Source organism: Seriola dumerili, unplaced genomic scaffold (assembly GCF_002260705.1).
Source record: "Seriola dumerili isolate Sdu_G_001 unplaced genomic scaffold, Sdu_1.0 BDQW01000092.1, whole genome shotgun sequence".
Taxonomy (NCBI): Eukaryota; Metazoa; Chordata; class Actinopteri; order Carangiformes; family Carangidae; genus Seriola; species Seriola dumerili.
In genome coordinates this window covers 741,172-757,496 of record NW_019174347.1, presented here as the reverse complement: position 1 = coordinate 757,496, position 16,325 = coordinate 741,172, and the positions used below count along the sequence as shown (strand labels likewise).

Below are 16,325 nucleotides of genomic sequence, written 5' to 3'. Positions count from 1 at the left end.
CAGCATCAACGGCAACGCCTCATCCTTCTCTGAATTTACTTCACAAGCCAAGGTAAGAGGTTGTCGTTGAACAGCATTGCTTTTAAAAAACACAATTTGGATGGTAATTAAATTTTTGTACTTGGGCTTAAGACTTCACAAATGTTTCTTATTTGCTTTGTTATTTAATTTTTATGTGTCTGGGATACATTTCACTACATTTCTGTTATTGACTCTCTCTTTGTCAGTCTCAACCAGAACAATGAAATACAGTTCAGCCCTGCTGCTGCTGCTGCTGCCTCTCCTGGGGACATGCTCATTTTACCGCTATCGTAAGTACGATCAAGTGGAGCGATAAAGTAATGATTCATTTGGCTCGGATGTGTTGAGTGGATTTGGTCTGGTCTTCGGCTTCAACTCCAAACTCAAAAAACTCTTAGAGTTGCGGTAATGGAGGATCAACAGATGTCCATGTAGTCACCTAAAGCAACACAAACCAATCAGAGGAGGTGATGTGTAGTTATTTGTGTTGTGCAGTCAGGGTGACCAACCTTTGTTTGTCATATGAATCGAATTGTGCAGTGAAAGAAATACCACATTTGAAAATGCTGAGTTACAAATAGAAGTCCTGCAATCAAAACATTAGTTTAGTAAAATATGTAAGTAGCCTATTAAAAGCAAATGTTCTTAAAGTATACGTAAAACTCAAATAAATGGCTTTGTCAAGTGTAACATTTTTATTTGTTAGACTATTGAATTATTATTATTGATGCATTAACAAACATGTAAGCACCATTTTGATATTTTAGCTGACTGAAGTAAAGATACTTCTACTCATTTCATATACTTTGAAGTGGCTTAATTTACTGTATTACAGTTCCTTGTATTTATAAGATGATCAAAGGGTATTAAAATGGTCATCTGAGAGTAAAAAGTAACTACACCTGTCAGGTAAATGTAGTGCAGAAAAGGTAATAACACTTTCCTCAGAAATGTAGTGGAGTAGAAATATAAGGTATAAAATTTAAATATCGATGTAAAGTATAAGTACCCCAAAATTGTACTTAAGTAGGCTACAGCCTTAGAGTAAATGTACTTTCCTTACATTTCACAACTTAGTCTCACCGTTACACAGTCAGCACATTTGTCTACAAATAAAATTCAGTCGAATCTTTACGTCTTCCATGAAAACCTTTAATCGACTGCTATGGAAAGTGAGTAATTTAGGCATCTTAATGATTTATCATGTATCAAATGACAACTTCAAATAAATGAAAAATGTTGCTCTGTAACTGCTGGATGTGTAAATAATCAATTTTGTCATACCAACTTAAAAAGGTGATGATGTGTTAAAGTTGCTGCTGTTCCCAGTGGCCCAGAAAATCTGTTATTGCAGATTTATTAGATTACAAACATCATCAATTATATATTTTAATGTTTATTTCAACTCACTCTTTCATAGAAAATGTGGCTTTGCGTGGCAGAGCGACTCAGTCAAAGCGCTTAGAGGGATCGCAAGATGCGTATGGCGCCGCCTACAACGCCATTGATGGAAACCGTGAGTCTGCGTTATTGTCCGGATCATGCTCCCACACTGCAAGCCAAACCAATCCCTGGTGGAGGGTGGACCTGCTGGAGTCCTACATCGTCACCTCCGTCATCATCACCAACAGAGGAGACTGCTGTGCAGAAAGGATCAACGGGGCAGAGATTCGCATTGGCAACTCTGTACAATACAATGGTGTTACAAACCCACTGTGAGTGCATGTTAATAGTTGTTGGATATGGATGAAACAAGCGACAGATAGAGCAACAGTTTAGTTCCTTTATTTCTTCTAGGGAAATGTGAGTAAGTGAACCTACTGACTTACCAAAAACAAGGTTTTCCTCAGGAAATCGTTTAGCAGGAGATGGACTTCAAATGTGTGATCAAATTTAAATTCAAAAATCGGTCATAATTATGGCTGAATGATATATATGAAATAGAATAATCATATTGTGATTATTGTGGCAAATATTGCGATAGTTGGAATTGTCATTTTTGGCATTTTACTTTCGCTGACAAAAATTTTTATATGATGATGGTGTGATTTTTCTTGAGGCACCACTATGCTTATTTATGGTACATTTAAGGCACATTTTACCTTTATAAAAATAATTGCTTGCCATAATGCAATGTATATAATATTCCAATTAATTGTGCAGCCCTGGGCATACTTATAAAACTAATACCATTTGCTGTCATCAGCAGTTTGTTGTTTACATGGACAACATGGTTCCTGGTAAAAACAAACTGTGGGAATACTATGGAACTGGATCTACTTTTAATTTATAACCATAAGTTTTTAACAAAAAGAGAGATAAAAATGTATAAGTGACTGAATGACTGAAGATTTAAATTAGATGACATAAGAATGGCCAGGTGTTAGGTATTATTTCTTTACATTGTTATGTACCTTTCAAGTACTGCAATTATAGAACAAGATTCATGCCCTGCTTCCTCTCTCGCTCTCTCTCTCTCTCTCTCTCTCTCTATAAAAAATTTGGTATAATTAATCAGATCCCAGCAGGAAAGTCTTTCAGAATGTTTTTTGCCAGACGTGTGGAGGGACGTTATGTGACCGTGGTTCTACCTGGTGTAGACAAGACGCTCACACTCTGCGAAGTGGAAGTCTACGGTTACCGTTCCCCAACTGGTGAGAGATGTGATTTGTCCCGTGATGCTGCCGCCTCAGTTTGCTTCTTCCTGTTACTAATAGATATCTACCTGTATATCTACCTGTGGATGCTGACACATAACACGCTACTATACTACTGCTGCTAGCTGCTGGTTTTGCAGTGTTGATCCAAGAAAACAACAGGCATCAATGCAACTCTCCATTTTTCTTACCACTGCAAAGGGCAACAATGTGCAAATAGCAATACATTTCAGGTTTAAGACATTCAACCACTGACATGTTTTTCTGCAGATAGCATTGAGGAGGACTAAGTATTACAGGGCTGATGTCTGTGACTGTGTCCTTTGTGCAGGAGAGAACCTGGCAATCCAAGGAAAAGCTACGCAGTCATCACTGTATTCTACAGGCATCGCATATAATGCCATAGATGGGAATCGTGGCACCAACTGGGATCAGGCTTCTTGCACTCACACAAACTATAACTTAAATGCCTGGTGGCGAGTGGACCTGGGCAAAACCTTTAAGGTGTTCTCTGTTACCATAACAAACAGAGATACTTACCCACAAAGACTCAATGGAGCGGAGATCCGCATTGGAAACTCTATTTCAAACTTCGGCAACGACAATCCCAAGTAATTTATCAAAATACTACTATAACTATCTACCATATTGTTTATTTGGAACAACATATTTGGCATTAAATATTATATTTAGATTACTTATCCATTTTCTCTCCTTTCTTCTTCTTCTAGGTGTGCTACTATCTCAAGCATGCCCGCAAGTTTCACCCAAACCTTCGAGTGTAAAGGGATGGATGGTCGCTACGTTAACATCGTCGTTCCTGGAAGAAGCGAGTACCTGACCCTGTGTGAGGTGGAGGTGTATGGCTCCAGATTAGATTAGGTTTGAGGAGGTTCAGTGACATTTAAAGTACAGATGTTTAACCTTAACAACCTTTGGGCTGTAGAATATGAATTATGACAGATCCTGCTGTCTTGAGTCTAGTTTATTGTTCGTTTAAATTGAGCTCTTTTGTTTTATAGTTCTTTGTTTAAAATTTTCTTCAATAGTCGAGTGACTGTTCAGTGAATAAAATATCAGAAAATAATCAAATAATGAGAGAGATTAAAAATCACTCTTCATCGGAGCAGGTACAAACCAAACCTCTGTCCTTCTTTAGTTTCATAAGTCCTTTTGAGCACAGCGGTGAGACTGAACACTGGCAATTATCTCCACGTGCAACACCTTTCTCGTTACTCGTGATCATTTCATTCAGTGTGCTGTGAATAGAGGTGCTGCTCGGTGTTAGCAATCACGATGCAGGATGTAGTTTGTGGTGCTTTTGAATTGCAAAGAATTCCATGTTTGTATTTGTTTGGAATATATTTCATTTGGTCTAATTTTGTAAATTAGTTTTATTTGAAGATTTCTATTTCCTTAGTTAAATAAACCGAAACAACAGAAACAGCCTGTCGTGTCTTTTCTTGTTTTCAGTTAGTTGGAACAGTCTGTAATGAATTATCTCCAGAGATGATTCTACTGTTGCTGCTACTAATATTAAATGATATATGTTTGAATCATAGACAATCAAGAAACTGCCGAGTTAGTTTATCATTTAACCCAGAATGCTTGGTTGTTGATTCGGGTAACACCGGGTGATTTCCTGCCTCATTCAAACTGGTGGGAGTCTGCAGAAGCTGAAGTTAAACTGTGTCTCTGCCTTGAGTTCGTATGAAGAAGACGAACAGACATTTCCCCCGAGCTATTCTCTTGCCACCACATTTTCAAAACTCTTATTTTGCCACATTGCAAAAGCAGCCTAGAAAACAAATAAGCCTCCTTTCAGTCATCGGGCCAAGTGGCTAATTTGATTTTCATTGCAACACAAGCTGCGTTATCAACAAAAGTAAACATCATGTCAGCTGTCTGGCATATCGTTTGGTCAATGCTGACATCTCTTACACACTGGAAGCCACATCACAGCATTTCTTAAGTTACAGAAGAGAGAAAAGACGATGCAAAAGTTTAAGATGAACTAAAGTTGCGTCACACACAAGTTATAGTTGAGAGTTTGGAACATTTTGACAAGTGATGCTGCTGTTACTGTCTGGGACTGGTGAACCTGCTGCATTATTAGAGCCTCTCTGTGGTTTTAAGGATTTATTGCAGCAAATTATTTGTAATTAAATAATTGATCGACTTACTACTGATTAAAATGATCATGTAAACTTGAAAGTTCTAGGATTACACTGGACTTGACTTAATGAATATGAGCAAAGCAGGAGAAGCAGTCAGCAGGTAAAGTACTTTTGGTACTTTAAGTACATTTTGCTGCTAATATTTTTGTACTTCAAGTCGAATTTTGAATGCAGGACTTTTACTTTTGGCACCGTATTTCTACACTGTTGTAGTGGAGATCTGAGAACACTCATTGTGGGCCATAATCAGAAAAAGGCATAACCACATATTAAATCTGAAATAAATTCATGAGGAATTGGATGTGTTTGTGTGTTCAGAGACCAAAACAGAGAAGTAGCAAAGCATTTGAACATTTGACATTCAAGTGACGCATTAAAGAAGAGAGAAGTTCCTGGGCAAGTGAACATTGTGCAAGGTAAAAAAGTGCAACTAAGCATTTTCAGTACAAAAAGATTTTTATTGTTTGCCTTTAACTACTTGATACTTTGGTAACTTTCCGCTGCAGTGCTGCTCCCCAAAACCACACGAACCCCTTTAATGTATCATACACTTGTCTTTTTTACGTTGAATTATTGCAAGAATAAACAGACAAATATCTGTGCTGGTTGGTTATAAGTATAACTATATATATTATACTCAGTTTACCAGTTCATGATGTGCAAGTTATCTGCCCGTGCTCCAGCAGGCCTTCTGCAATGGTTCGTTTAATTCACTCCAGCAGTTGGTCCAGTGACACCACTGTGACATTGATTTTATTACTTTGTTTTTATTGTAAACTCTTGACTCAATACTACTAATAAAAAAAAATAATAAAAAATCAGTTTATTGTGTAATCTTCTGCAACTTCTGGGAACGGTCTTGGCTAACCTCTGACACATGAATCACAAATAGGGAAGTGAAATACACAGGCATGGGAGTAAACCAATGGGATGTGATTGGATAGTGTGGAAGATGAATCTGATCTGATTTCTGATGATTGGCTGGATTATGGTTAAACTGATGGAGAGGTGAAGAAAGAGATGCGTATAAAGAGCAGAGAAACTGCTGAGATTTTAGGGGTTTGGAAGATTTTTTTTTATCTCTTCTGTTGAACCATCAGACTCCAGGGAGAAAGTTTTGCTCTGTCAGAGTCTCCAGGTAACACGTCTCGTTTCTTTGCAGCATCAGATCGTCTAAGTGCATTCATTTCTGTGTATCATGCTCTTTGGATGTTACTTAATAAACATTTTTTGTACAGTGGGACAGTGGTCTTAGACTTTTGGACCTCTGCAGCAGAAGGAAGCAAATAAAGCCTGCAATATTTTGAATCTTTGCACATTGGATTGAATTTATTGTAAAAATGTTAACTTCTGATTTGTGTTTCAAGTAATGCAATTTAGAAAACTTGATTTTAATATATTTTTAAGGTTCACATTTTGAGATAGGATAGAAATTCAAGCGTCTGGTTTAAAGTGGGCAGGGCTGAGCTGATAGACCTCTAAGGACCAATCAGGATATAAAAACACATTTAAATAAGAATGTGATGATGATGATGTTGTTGTTTACTCATGTTGCTGCGTCACTGTCAGTCAAATTGGGTCAGACCACACCCACACAGTTTGTGTTTTTCACTGTTAAACTCCTAATAAACAATAGCTAAGGACATTTTTTCCCCCTAGACTTTGAGTGTTGCTTATTTTGTCACAAACATTTAATGTTATAAAGACACAATCAGAAGCTTTGATTGTTTTTTGCCACATTAAAGTGACGATGGTCCAGATTCTTTCACTCAGAAATACAACAAAGACACAGCTGTGCCAGTAACTGTCAGACTTGTAAAACACAGTGATGTTTTTTTCCAACACAATCTCATTTTTCTGTTGTCACACTCAAAATCTAATACAAGAATCAGAAGCGTAAATTTTGAAAATATGGTCTATTGATGACTGTTATTTGTCTCCTACCAGAATGATGAAAGTCAGTGTTGTCCTCCTGCTGCTCCTCGTGTGGACACGCTCAGTTTCCACTTATGGCAAGTATCATCTGAGAGGATCTGTTACGTCTTCACTCTTCAAACATCAACAGATCCAGTGACGTGCGTTCCTGAAAAAACATTTGTCAGTTCATGATTATGTGTAATGACAAATGTACTGTAAAATACACATTAGAGGATAGGAGGAGGTGGATGAAGGTCTACTCTGTAAAGAGAAGGTGCTCTATTGAAAAGTGCCTTGAGATAACCTCTGTTGGGATTTGGCACTATATAAATGAAAAATTGATTCTGTAATCAGTAAAAGTAAATAGTATTTTTTTTTTTTTACAAATTATGTAAAATCCTTGGAGTAGTAATTGGTGTAAGGAAGCAAATAATTTTCTCCACAGCAAAATACATTCATCAGCAAGTCAATAAAGTTCAGCTTTACCACAATAAGTGTACGTGACTTTCAAATGTAGTTTTACCACCAGCAACTCAGGCCAAAACAAATGCTGTGACTCAGTTCTTTCTGTGAAGCTTGCAACATTTCCACGTTGGTTGTGTTGTCTGGACCTGATGGTTTGTCTATTTCCACATGTTGTCCTTGGTTGCAGTGTGTTGAGCTCTCCGGGAAATGTAAAATTATCAGTTGAGATACCGATTTAAGTTCAACAATTCACAATCTTCAATCTTTTGATGTGTATTTCACCTGTCTCATTGATAGAGAATGTGGCCCTGCGCGGGAAAGCGACCCAGTCAGACCGTTACGAGCACATATTTGGATCTGCCGAAAGCGCCATCGATGGAAACCGTGACTCGACATTTGCGGCGGGGTCGTGCACCCACACCGACGAACACACCAACCCCTGGTGGAGGGTGGACCTGCTGGAGTCCTACATCGTCACCTCCGTCATCATCACCAACAGAGGAGACTGCTGTGAACACAGAATCAACGGGCTGGAGATCCACATAGGAAACTCACTACAAAATGACGGTTTATTAAACCCAATGTGAGGGAATAAAAAAAACAGAAAAATAGAGCAGTTTTTATTTTACAGAAGCCTAGAAAGGCCATACTCGCAAATATTTTTTCAACCTGTTATCTCGAGATAACAGACCTTTGTTTTCTCAAGATAACAGAGAAATGATCCTGTTATCTCAAGATAACGGGATAAAAAAATGTTTGCAAGTATGGCCTTTCTAGGCTTCTGTAGTTTTTCCATTTTTGTCGTCAGAGTTAAAAAACTAAAAACAAAAAACAAGGAATTATTTACCTTTACTTCCGTGCCATCTGACTACCTTTCATTATTCTTCAATTCAACAAGGAAAAATAAAGAAAAACAAACTGCCTGAAAGTTCACACACACTTATGGAGAACAGGATTTGTTAAAGGCTGTTAAAAGCAGAACGACAGAATAAAAACTTACTGTCCTTCTCTCAACATATGGAGTGAAGAGCAGCAACATGTTCTCCAGTAAATTTTGAATTTTTAGTCAGTCAAACCTTAACTTCAAAAAAAGGTTTTTATCCTCTTTTGAAAAATGGGAATTTATGCTGTAGTTTCATTATAGTTCATATTTTCCTTACATGAAATCTGAGGACAAATCAATTTTCAGTTCAACTTTAAAGAACCAAACCTTCAGTCACCAGTAACAACAAGTCTGTTCCTTTAATCTTCATGTTACTCTATTCAACCCTGAAGGACTGCAGGTGTAAAATCTGATTCGAGTCTCTCTCTCTCTCTTTCTCTGTTAGTGTTGGTTCAATTCCCGTCATGGGTGCAGGCGTGTCGTCCACTGTGGAGTTCACTGATCGTGTGGAGGGACGTTACGTGATTGTGGCTCTACCAGGTTCAAAGAGGATGCTCACACTCTGCGAAGTGGAAGTCTACGGGTACCGTGCCCCGACTGGTGAGAATGTGAAAACTTACAAAGCCACATTTGCATTAGAGAAAGACATGGTTAATCCTGCCTTTATCCCGAGTCATAGGACAAAGGAAATGGAGCGATGTAAGAAAAGGATCTGCATGTTTATATTGATGTTCTTTCTGCAGGAGAGAACCTGGCAGTCCGAGGAAAAGCCGCACAGTCGTCTGTGTATTCGTCTGGCTTTGCTTATAATGCCATAGATGGGAATCGTGACAGCAACTGGGAGCAGGGTTCCTGCACTCACACGAAGAATAACATCAGCCCCTGGTGGCGACTGGACCTGGGCAAAACCCACAAAGTGTTCTCCGTCAACATAACAAACAGGAATGAAAACCCAGAACGACTCCACGGGGCCGAGATCCGCATCGGAGACTCTCTTGAAAACAACGGCAACAACAACACCAGGTAGTTTTCAGAGCGGTTACTCAAAGTCTGTGTGTGCTGCGTAGAAAACTGACACAGGTGTGCTTCTTCTTCCCAGGTGTGCTGTGATCATGAGCATCCCGCCAGGTCACGTTGCCGAGTTCCATTGTAACGGCATGGACGGTCGCTACGTCAACGTGGTCATCCCCGACAGAGAGGAGTTCCTCAGTCTGTGTGAGGTGGAGGTGATTGGATCCAGGCTGGATTAGTTTCTGAAGAAGCTCAAAATGCATCACAATAACACTTTGCTCTTGCTCATACTAACCAGAATCACAACTTCAGCTTCAATATTGTCAGAAAAAAAAACAACAAATGGCACCAATTTATGTCTGAAATCACTTCATGAACTTATTAATCAGCTCCTGGTATCAGCTCCATTTTTGTTCCATTGTGGGATTTTTTTAGGGCAATATTTTGTGCATAAATATTATGCTTACAGTCGAGACACGGATACAGTTTTGGAAGGTAAATGTAGTGCTAGATAAGGAGCTCTTTCAGATAGTTTGTCATAAAAAAATAAAAAATAAAAGTGTCCTGTCCTCCTGTTGATTCACCTGAAGCGATGAGATGTTCTGGCCTGTGCAACGTGCTGCCAATTCACTGTGAATGAAACCTCAAAATTTTATAGTTAAATGTAATCTTTATAGTAACTGTGAATGAAATGACAGTGTTGGATCAGCGCAGTCGTCTCTCTGTGAGCGTGTCGTACACATTATAAATGTCATGCTGATGGATGCTCCTTAGATGACCTCTGAAATGTAGTTTAAATGTGCGGGAGGAGACTCCATGACATCTGTGATTAATGTTTTATATTAATGACTGACTATAAGGGGGATGTCGTTGAATTGTCTAAGTCTGTGAATAAAGGAAAAAGTTACACACAGAGCGAGCTGATGTCTTTTCAGTTAAATTGTGTTGTGCAACAGGAGGAAATACACAACACCAGAAGTCTGGTCCTTTCACTAGAATTCAATCTTCACTTGTGCATCTATGTTAAAGTGTATTTATAGCCGGCCTACAAGCTACCTGCTCCCTTTAGCGCACACATGCTAGCACACTGCAGTTTCTACTTCCTGTCCCTGAACACAAAGCTCCTTTGAGATAAGACAAGATACAGTTGCATCTCTGTCCATTCGTAAGGTCACAACCTTTACGTAGCCCGTATGTAGCATATTAACAAACTGGAATTAAAAGGAGACCTTACACACTGTGCGATTTAAATCAGATGGCAAGTTTGCTACAAGCAAGATGATCTATATATATATATATACTGTATATATATATACACAAGTTTAACTTTTTGGATGTTTGTTGAAAGTCAACCACGGAGAAGATTTTTGTTATTGTTGGTTTAGTAAATCTGGAACGATAGAACTGAACTGAAGGGGTGCGGGAGCAAACGAAAGAAGTTGAAAATGAGTAAAGGAGTCGCCATAACGTAAGTAGAATAACATAAGAAGAGCGCAGTCGTCTCTCTTTGAGGAATGTAATGAGTGTGTATTAGATGAATCTTCTGGATTAAGTCATGGTGTGTCCTTAGCTGACCACTGAAATCTAGTTCAAATATGTACAACCATGATGTTTGCGATTAATGTTATCTGTATTAATGATTGACTGTACGGGGGAGATTATTGCACAAACAACTTGTTTTTAAGGGTGTTGAGACCAGACACAGGAGCTCATCCTGTCAGCTGAAGAAGAGCTGAATAACTGGACCTCAGGGATCAAAACATTTGTTGTCACCAGGAATCAGGGTAAGCATTTCTTTTCTCATTTCTTTCATTGTAAGCCTCTCTCAGACTCTCAGACGGTCAAGTCTTGGTCGTATTTACAGGCAGCGTTGCAGACTCAGCGTCTTTATCCTAGATGTAGAAATATAAATATGTATGTGAATGTGAGCGCAGAGTTTTACAGCGGTTCCATAACAGTTTGAATGTTGACTGATACAAATCCATCACTTTAACAGACGGATGAAGCCATCAGTGTTACGGCTTTATTTATCTCATTTATGCCTGTTGTGGTCTGCATCCTTTGCTGTTCTTTGATTCACTTCACAATAGTAGAAAGTCCGAGTAATGTCTGATTGACCCGATGTGTGAACAGAGCAGGTCATTGTCCGGAGAATTGACAGTGAGCGAGCGGGCGTGTTGATGGCCTTCTTCTATCCTGCCTCCTGCACGCTCTAACGAGGAGCCACACTCACCTACAACAAATTAAGCACTGAGCACTTTTATACTTTCACAGTATTAATATAGAACCTAGACCCGCTTTATAATTAAAAAAAAAAAAAAAAAAAAGACATGGAAATCTTTCTACAACATTGGATCTTTAATGTTCCTCTTGTCCTTCCTTAAAAAATCCCTTATTGATTGCAGGTGTTTTCTCTTTCTTCCTTCTTCTTCCTGACGGTCTTTATCAGTCAAACGGTCAAAATATACTTGGAAAGTGTAAAATGCCACTTGAAACTTTAATTCCATGAACAAAGCTCTCTGTTCTGACTCAAACAGAAACTATGAAGCACGCCGTAGTTCTCCTTTTGCTGCTGTTCTTGCGGACGTGCTCGGCTTATTCTTATCGTAAGTATGATGTGAGAATATCTGTGTTTATGTGTCAACTATAAAACATCAGCAGAGGTTTACATTTCTACCATTTAAATAATGGCTAATACGGAGGGTGGGATATTGCTGTTCAGCTTTTATGTAGGAGTGGAGGGAATCGACATCTGTGTTAAAGGAAGAGTTGGCATGGCGGGACAGATGTCGAGGCTGTTGTGTCACATGTTGCGCCTCTGATCCCGGGACCCTGGCACGCTGTCTAGAATCACGCACCGCCGCCTTTGTTTGGTTAAGTGTAAACAAAGTCACCAACAACATAAAGCCATGTGTATTTCCGTCACAGAAAATGTGGCTTTGCGTGGCAAAGCGACTCAGTCGCACCGCTTCGAGGGACTGAAGGATGTTTTCGCGGCTGCCTACAACGCCATTGATGGAAACCGTGACTCCAGTTTCACAGCTGGTTCATGTTCCCATACTATAACACAAGCCAATCCCTGGTGGAGGGTGGACCTGCTGGAGTCCTACATCGTCACCTCCGTCATCATCACCAACAGAGGAGACTGCTGTGCAGAAAGGATCAATGGGGCAGAGATTCACATCGGCAACTCGTTACAGGACAATGGTGCTGCAAACCCAGTGTGAGTGCTCATTAGTGGTTATAGGATTTAGATGAAAAAAACTAAAAACAACAGCATGGGCAGCCATTTTGTTCCTTTCTTTCCTTGTTCAATATTCATCACCACATTTTCCCTCAGGACTGGGAATGGCTCAAGGCTAAAGCAAAGGAGGAATCATTCATATTCATATTCTGCCCAGGATTTCAGAGTCCAGTCCAGACTGCCCAGTCACAACTGACCTGTTCCATTAACCATCACACTGCTGCATCCCAGAATCCCCCAAGCACATACTGAGCATCATTAATAAAACGATTCCTCTCTTTTTGTCTCTTTTTTTAAATTTAGGGTTGGTGTAATCTCTGAAATCCCTGCAGGGAGCTCACACACTCTGACTTTCACCAGTCAAGCAGAAGGACGTTATGTGACTGTGCGTCTACCTGGTTCAGACAGGGTTCTTACACTCTGTGAAGTGGAGGTTTATGGGTATCGTGCCCCAACTGGTGAGAACTTGAACCATCCCACGATGTACAGTTAAAATGAATGTCATTCTCAGATTATTAGTGGCTTCGTAAAGATTTGGGCCACTCTGGGAAAATTAAGAAGATTTGAAGTGAAAAGAAGTAAATACAACTCCTGCAAACAGGAGACTGACTTTCAAACTCCACAACTACAGGTTGTGACACGTTTAAGAAAATCCACAGTTAGTCATGACTTTAACGTGATTGAAACATAAATAAAGGTATCAGTGCTGATACCGTGTTGTTTTTGCAGGAGAGAACCTGGCACTCCAAGGGAAAGCCACACAGAAATCAGTGTTTGGATATGGCTTGGCATACAATGCCATCGATGGGAATCGCGCCGCCAAGTGGGAAGACGCCTCCTGCGCTCACACAGATTACCGCTACAACCCGTGGTGGCGACTGGATCTGCGCAAAACCCACATGGTGTTTTCTGTTAAGATAGTCAACCGAGATGTCTTTGCAGAACGACTCAATGGAGCCGAGATCCGCATCGGAGATTCTCTTGACAACGACGGCAACAACAATCCCAGGTAGTTTACAGACTGTTAATTATAGTACTAACATAATTAAAAGTAAGCAGGTCAGAATCTCCAATCTTGACAGTACAGATTGTATGATACAGCTCGACCGATACTGATACAGATATCTAACTTTCTCTCTGACTGATCATTTTATAATTAAATACAGCTGAAATCTCAGCTCAGTTTTTGTCTTTAATTTACTGCATGCGTTTGGTGATTTTGTCAGATGATGTCGCAGTTATAAAATCAGGATATGACCATAGGTGGGCCAGACATATACTTAGCTTTGACCAAGTCTTGTTTCTCAATTAGCTCAGTGCTAGTTTGGCATTTCTTCACTTTATGTTACTTACTGGTCAACATATACTGACACATATGCAGTAAGCTAATATTGGCTGATAAATCGGCCAGATGATAAATCAGTCGAGCCCTATTGTGTGGAAATGAAAGAAAATGTGGTCACTCCTTTTATCATTACCAAACCTCAATAAAAACATCTGACACCAACAGTTAAAGAAAGTGAAGCCTAAAAAAGAATCTCTTCAGCCGGTCAACCTTTGCAAAGATAAAGTCATTTCTGCTTCTTCCAGGTGCGCTGTGATCTCACACATCCCGCCAGGTGCTGTTCATGAATTCCAGTGTCATGGGATGGACGGTCGCTACGTGAACGTGGTCATCCCTGAAAGAGGCGAATACTTGACCCTGTGCGAGGTGGAGGTTTACGGCTCTGTCCTGGATTAGTTTTAGAGGTTTAATTCATCTGGAAGAATTTAGCCGACACTGTTATATTTACTCAAACTAATCGGAACAATAGATTACGCTTGAATTTGATTGTTTGCATGAGAAACAAGTAAAATTCATTGCAATGTCTGGTCTTAAACTAAAACGCTGCCCTCTCACTCATTTCAAAGAGACCTATGGTAAAAGAAAGCAGGTTGAATCGCGCCTGTGTGTTTTTTATTGATAATGCTGTTTTGAGCTCTTTGTAATGCCAAACTTGTGAACTGCACTGCCTCTGCTGCATAATATCACATCTTTAATCATCATAAAAGAGCCTTACACATCGGAGCATAACATTCATAACAATTGATATTAAAGCTTTAACAAAACTGCATCAACATGGAACTGTGTTTTCTTTTTTCTACTTGTTTCCTTGTCTCCACAGCTGCCTTCTGCCTCAGCGCCATGAGTTTTAACTGGTTGACAAATGTAGTTTTACTTTAGCTCATTTGTAAACGCAGTCACGGTTACAGTATTTGTCCTTTCGTCTGGTAACTCCTTTCTAATATGAGTCCATTACAGGTGACGTCAAGCTCACTCGGTTCAGGTAAGGCCCTTATGTCCAAGAACAATTTCCATCGTGATCTTTGACGTAAAAAACTACAACTAACAAATACAATGTGTATCACCAATACAATCAACAATACAAATCACTCCAATCGATCTAAATATTTCCACTGCAGAAGCCGTTAAAGTTAAAAGTTAAGATAAGAAGAAAAGCCTCATGTTATTAATGCTGGTAAGTGCTTATGTGGGACTGCTGCAGTCTCTCCCATCTCGCCTGTTAAACGGAAAAATCCAGGCAGCAGCAGCAGCAGCACAGAGACACAGACGGGACATTTATTTAGCTTAGTGTTAATTAGCCCGCCTCGTAGCACAACAAATCACCATCTCCAGTGCTTCCTGCACCGTGACGACAGGTTATCTCTGCAAGTTAAATGCATCTCCCCCCTCGGCCAATCCCGAGGTTATTAAAACGTACGCTTTCCACTGCTGTGAGACGAGTTTAGAGAATCTGTGAAATCACACAGAATCAGTGACAGAGTGAAATGCAGACGAGGACACGCTGTAGATTCAGCTTCACTGCAGGAACACAGAGGATCCTCAGCTTAGACCCTCACTGCTTGTTTGTCATTGAAACATCTTGACTGTAACACAAGATTATTTTCATTATCGATCTGTGGATAAGCTTTTGATTAAATTAATTAATCGTTTTCAAAGAGATACAGAAGAAAAATGCAAATCCCAACTTCGCAGAGTCCAAGGTGACACTTGAAAATGTCTTGTTGATCTGAGAAACACCTCGAGGGGAATTTCTTCAAACTTGGCAGACATTCACTTGGACTCAAAGATGAACTGATTCAAATTTGGTGATCAAAGGTCAAAGGTCAAAGTCACTGTGACCTCTCTAAAACACATTTATGGCCATACCTCACGAACTTGAATTTATACGCTACTTATGACACAATTAAACTCAAATGTCTATAAAGGATAAAAATGAAGTGATGACGTTTTATATCCAAAAGGTCAAAGTTCAACTTCACTGTGACATCATAACATTCTGTAAAAACACCTCTGGCCATTGTTCAAAGCTGTAACTCAGGAAGGAGAGACTGTGACCACACTTCCTGCAACTTGACTGGTTGGCGGAGGAATACAACCACGAGGCGGAAATTCTAGTTTTTCTGTTGATTGACACAAGATTGTTTCAGTTCATATTTACTTTATTCACTTCCTGGTCGACTTTCTCCTGTTTGAGACTGATGAGTCAGGATCAGCTGTTTAATTAAGCCCCAAAAACCCAAACTCAGATTCAGTATCACCACTTATCAGTAAAATCAGAACAATGTAGATCCTTACAGGTCCTCAAAGGTGCACCTGACCTGTAGGTTTGCCTCAATATCTGTAAATTTTATGACTGTAGACTGGATTCATTTGAGCAGCCTTGGTTCTCTCCAAGCGGCAAACTGCCGTGATGAAGCCTCGAGTTTGGCTTAATGGAAGTCGCCATCATGGTTTTTTGGAGCCAGAAGAAACCATAGTTGGATGAAAGGGTGGAGCTGGGAAGTAGTGAGGGGTGGATCTGACATACAGTATGTCCCCGACAACACTGAGTACGCCCACCTGCATCGGCAACCTGAAAGCAACAAGGTCCTGGCCGAGCCCTGCG

The 16,325-nt window shown here is 39.8% G+C and overlaps 1 protein-coding gene across 1 annotated transcript; it reads left to right on the top strand.

Moving 5' to 3' along the window:
* The first annotated feature begins 226 nt into the window (after positions 1–226).
* LOC111222432 lies at positions 227–14,116 on the top strand. Its single transcript, XM_022746158.1, has 19 exons — positions 227–311; positions 1,442–1,739; positions 2,524–2,675; positions 3,010–3,289; positions 3,410–3,543; positions 5,542–5,554; positions 5,913–5,993; positions 6,803–6,867; positions 7,535–7,820; positions 8,566–8,720; positions 8,864–9,143; positions 9,220–9,369; positions 9,722–9,740; positions 10,831–10,915; positions 11,669–11,737; positions 12,060–12,354; positions 12,679–12,833; positions 13,105–13,384; positions 13,966–14,116. Exons 1-19 carry the CDS (start codon positions 242–244, stop codon positions 14,114–14,116), a joined length of 3,018 nt encoding a protein of 1,005 aa, XP_022601879.1. The 5' UTR covers positions 227–241.
* The last annotated feature ends 2,209 nt before the right edge of the window (positions 14,117–16,325 follow it).

Coding starts and splice junctions, on each gene's coding strand:
- LOC111222432 (XM_022746158.1), top strand. CDS start 242: ATGAAATACAGTTCAGCCCTGCTGCTGCTGCTGCTGCCTCTCCTGGGG. Junction 2,676..3,009: donor CGGTTACCGTTCCCCAACTG/GTGAGAGATGTG, acceptor TCCTTTGTGCAG/GAGAGAACCTGGCAATCCAA. Junction 10,916..11,668: donor TGTTGTCACCAGGAATCAGG/GTAAGCATTTCT, acceptor TGACTCAAACAG/AAACTATGAAGCACGCCGTA.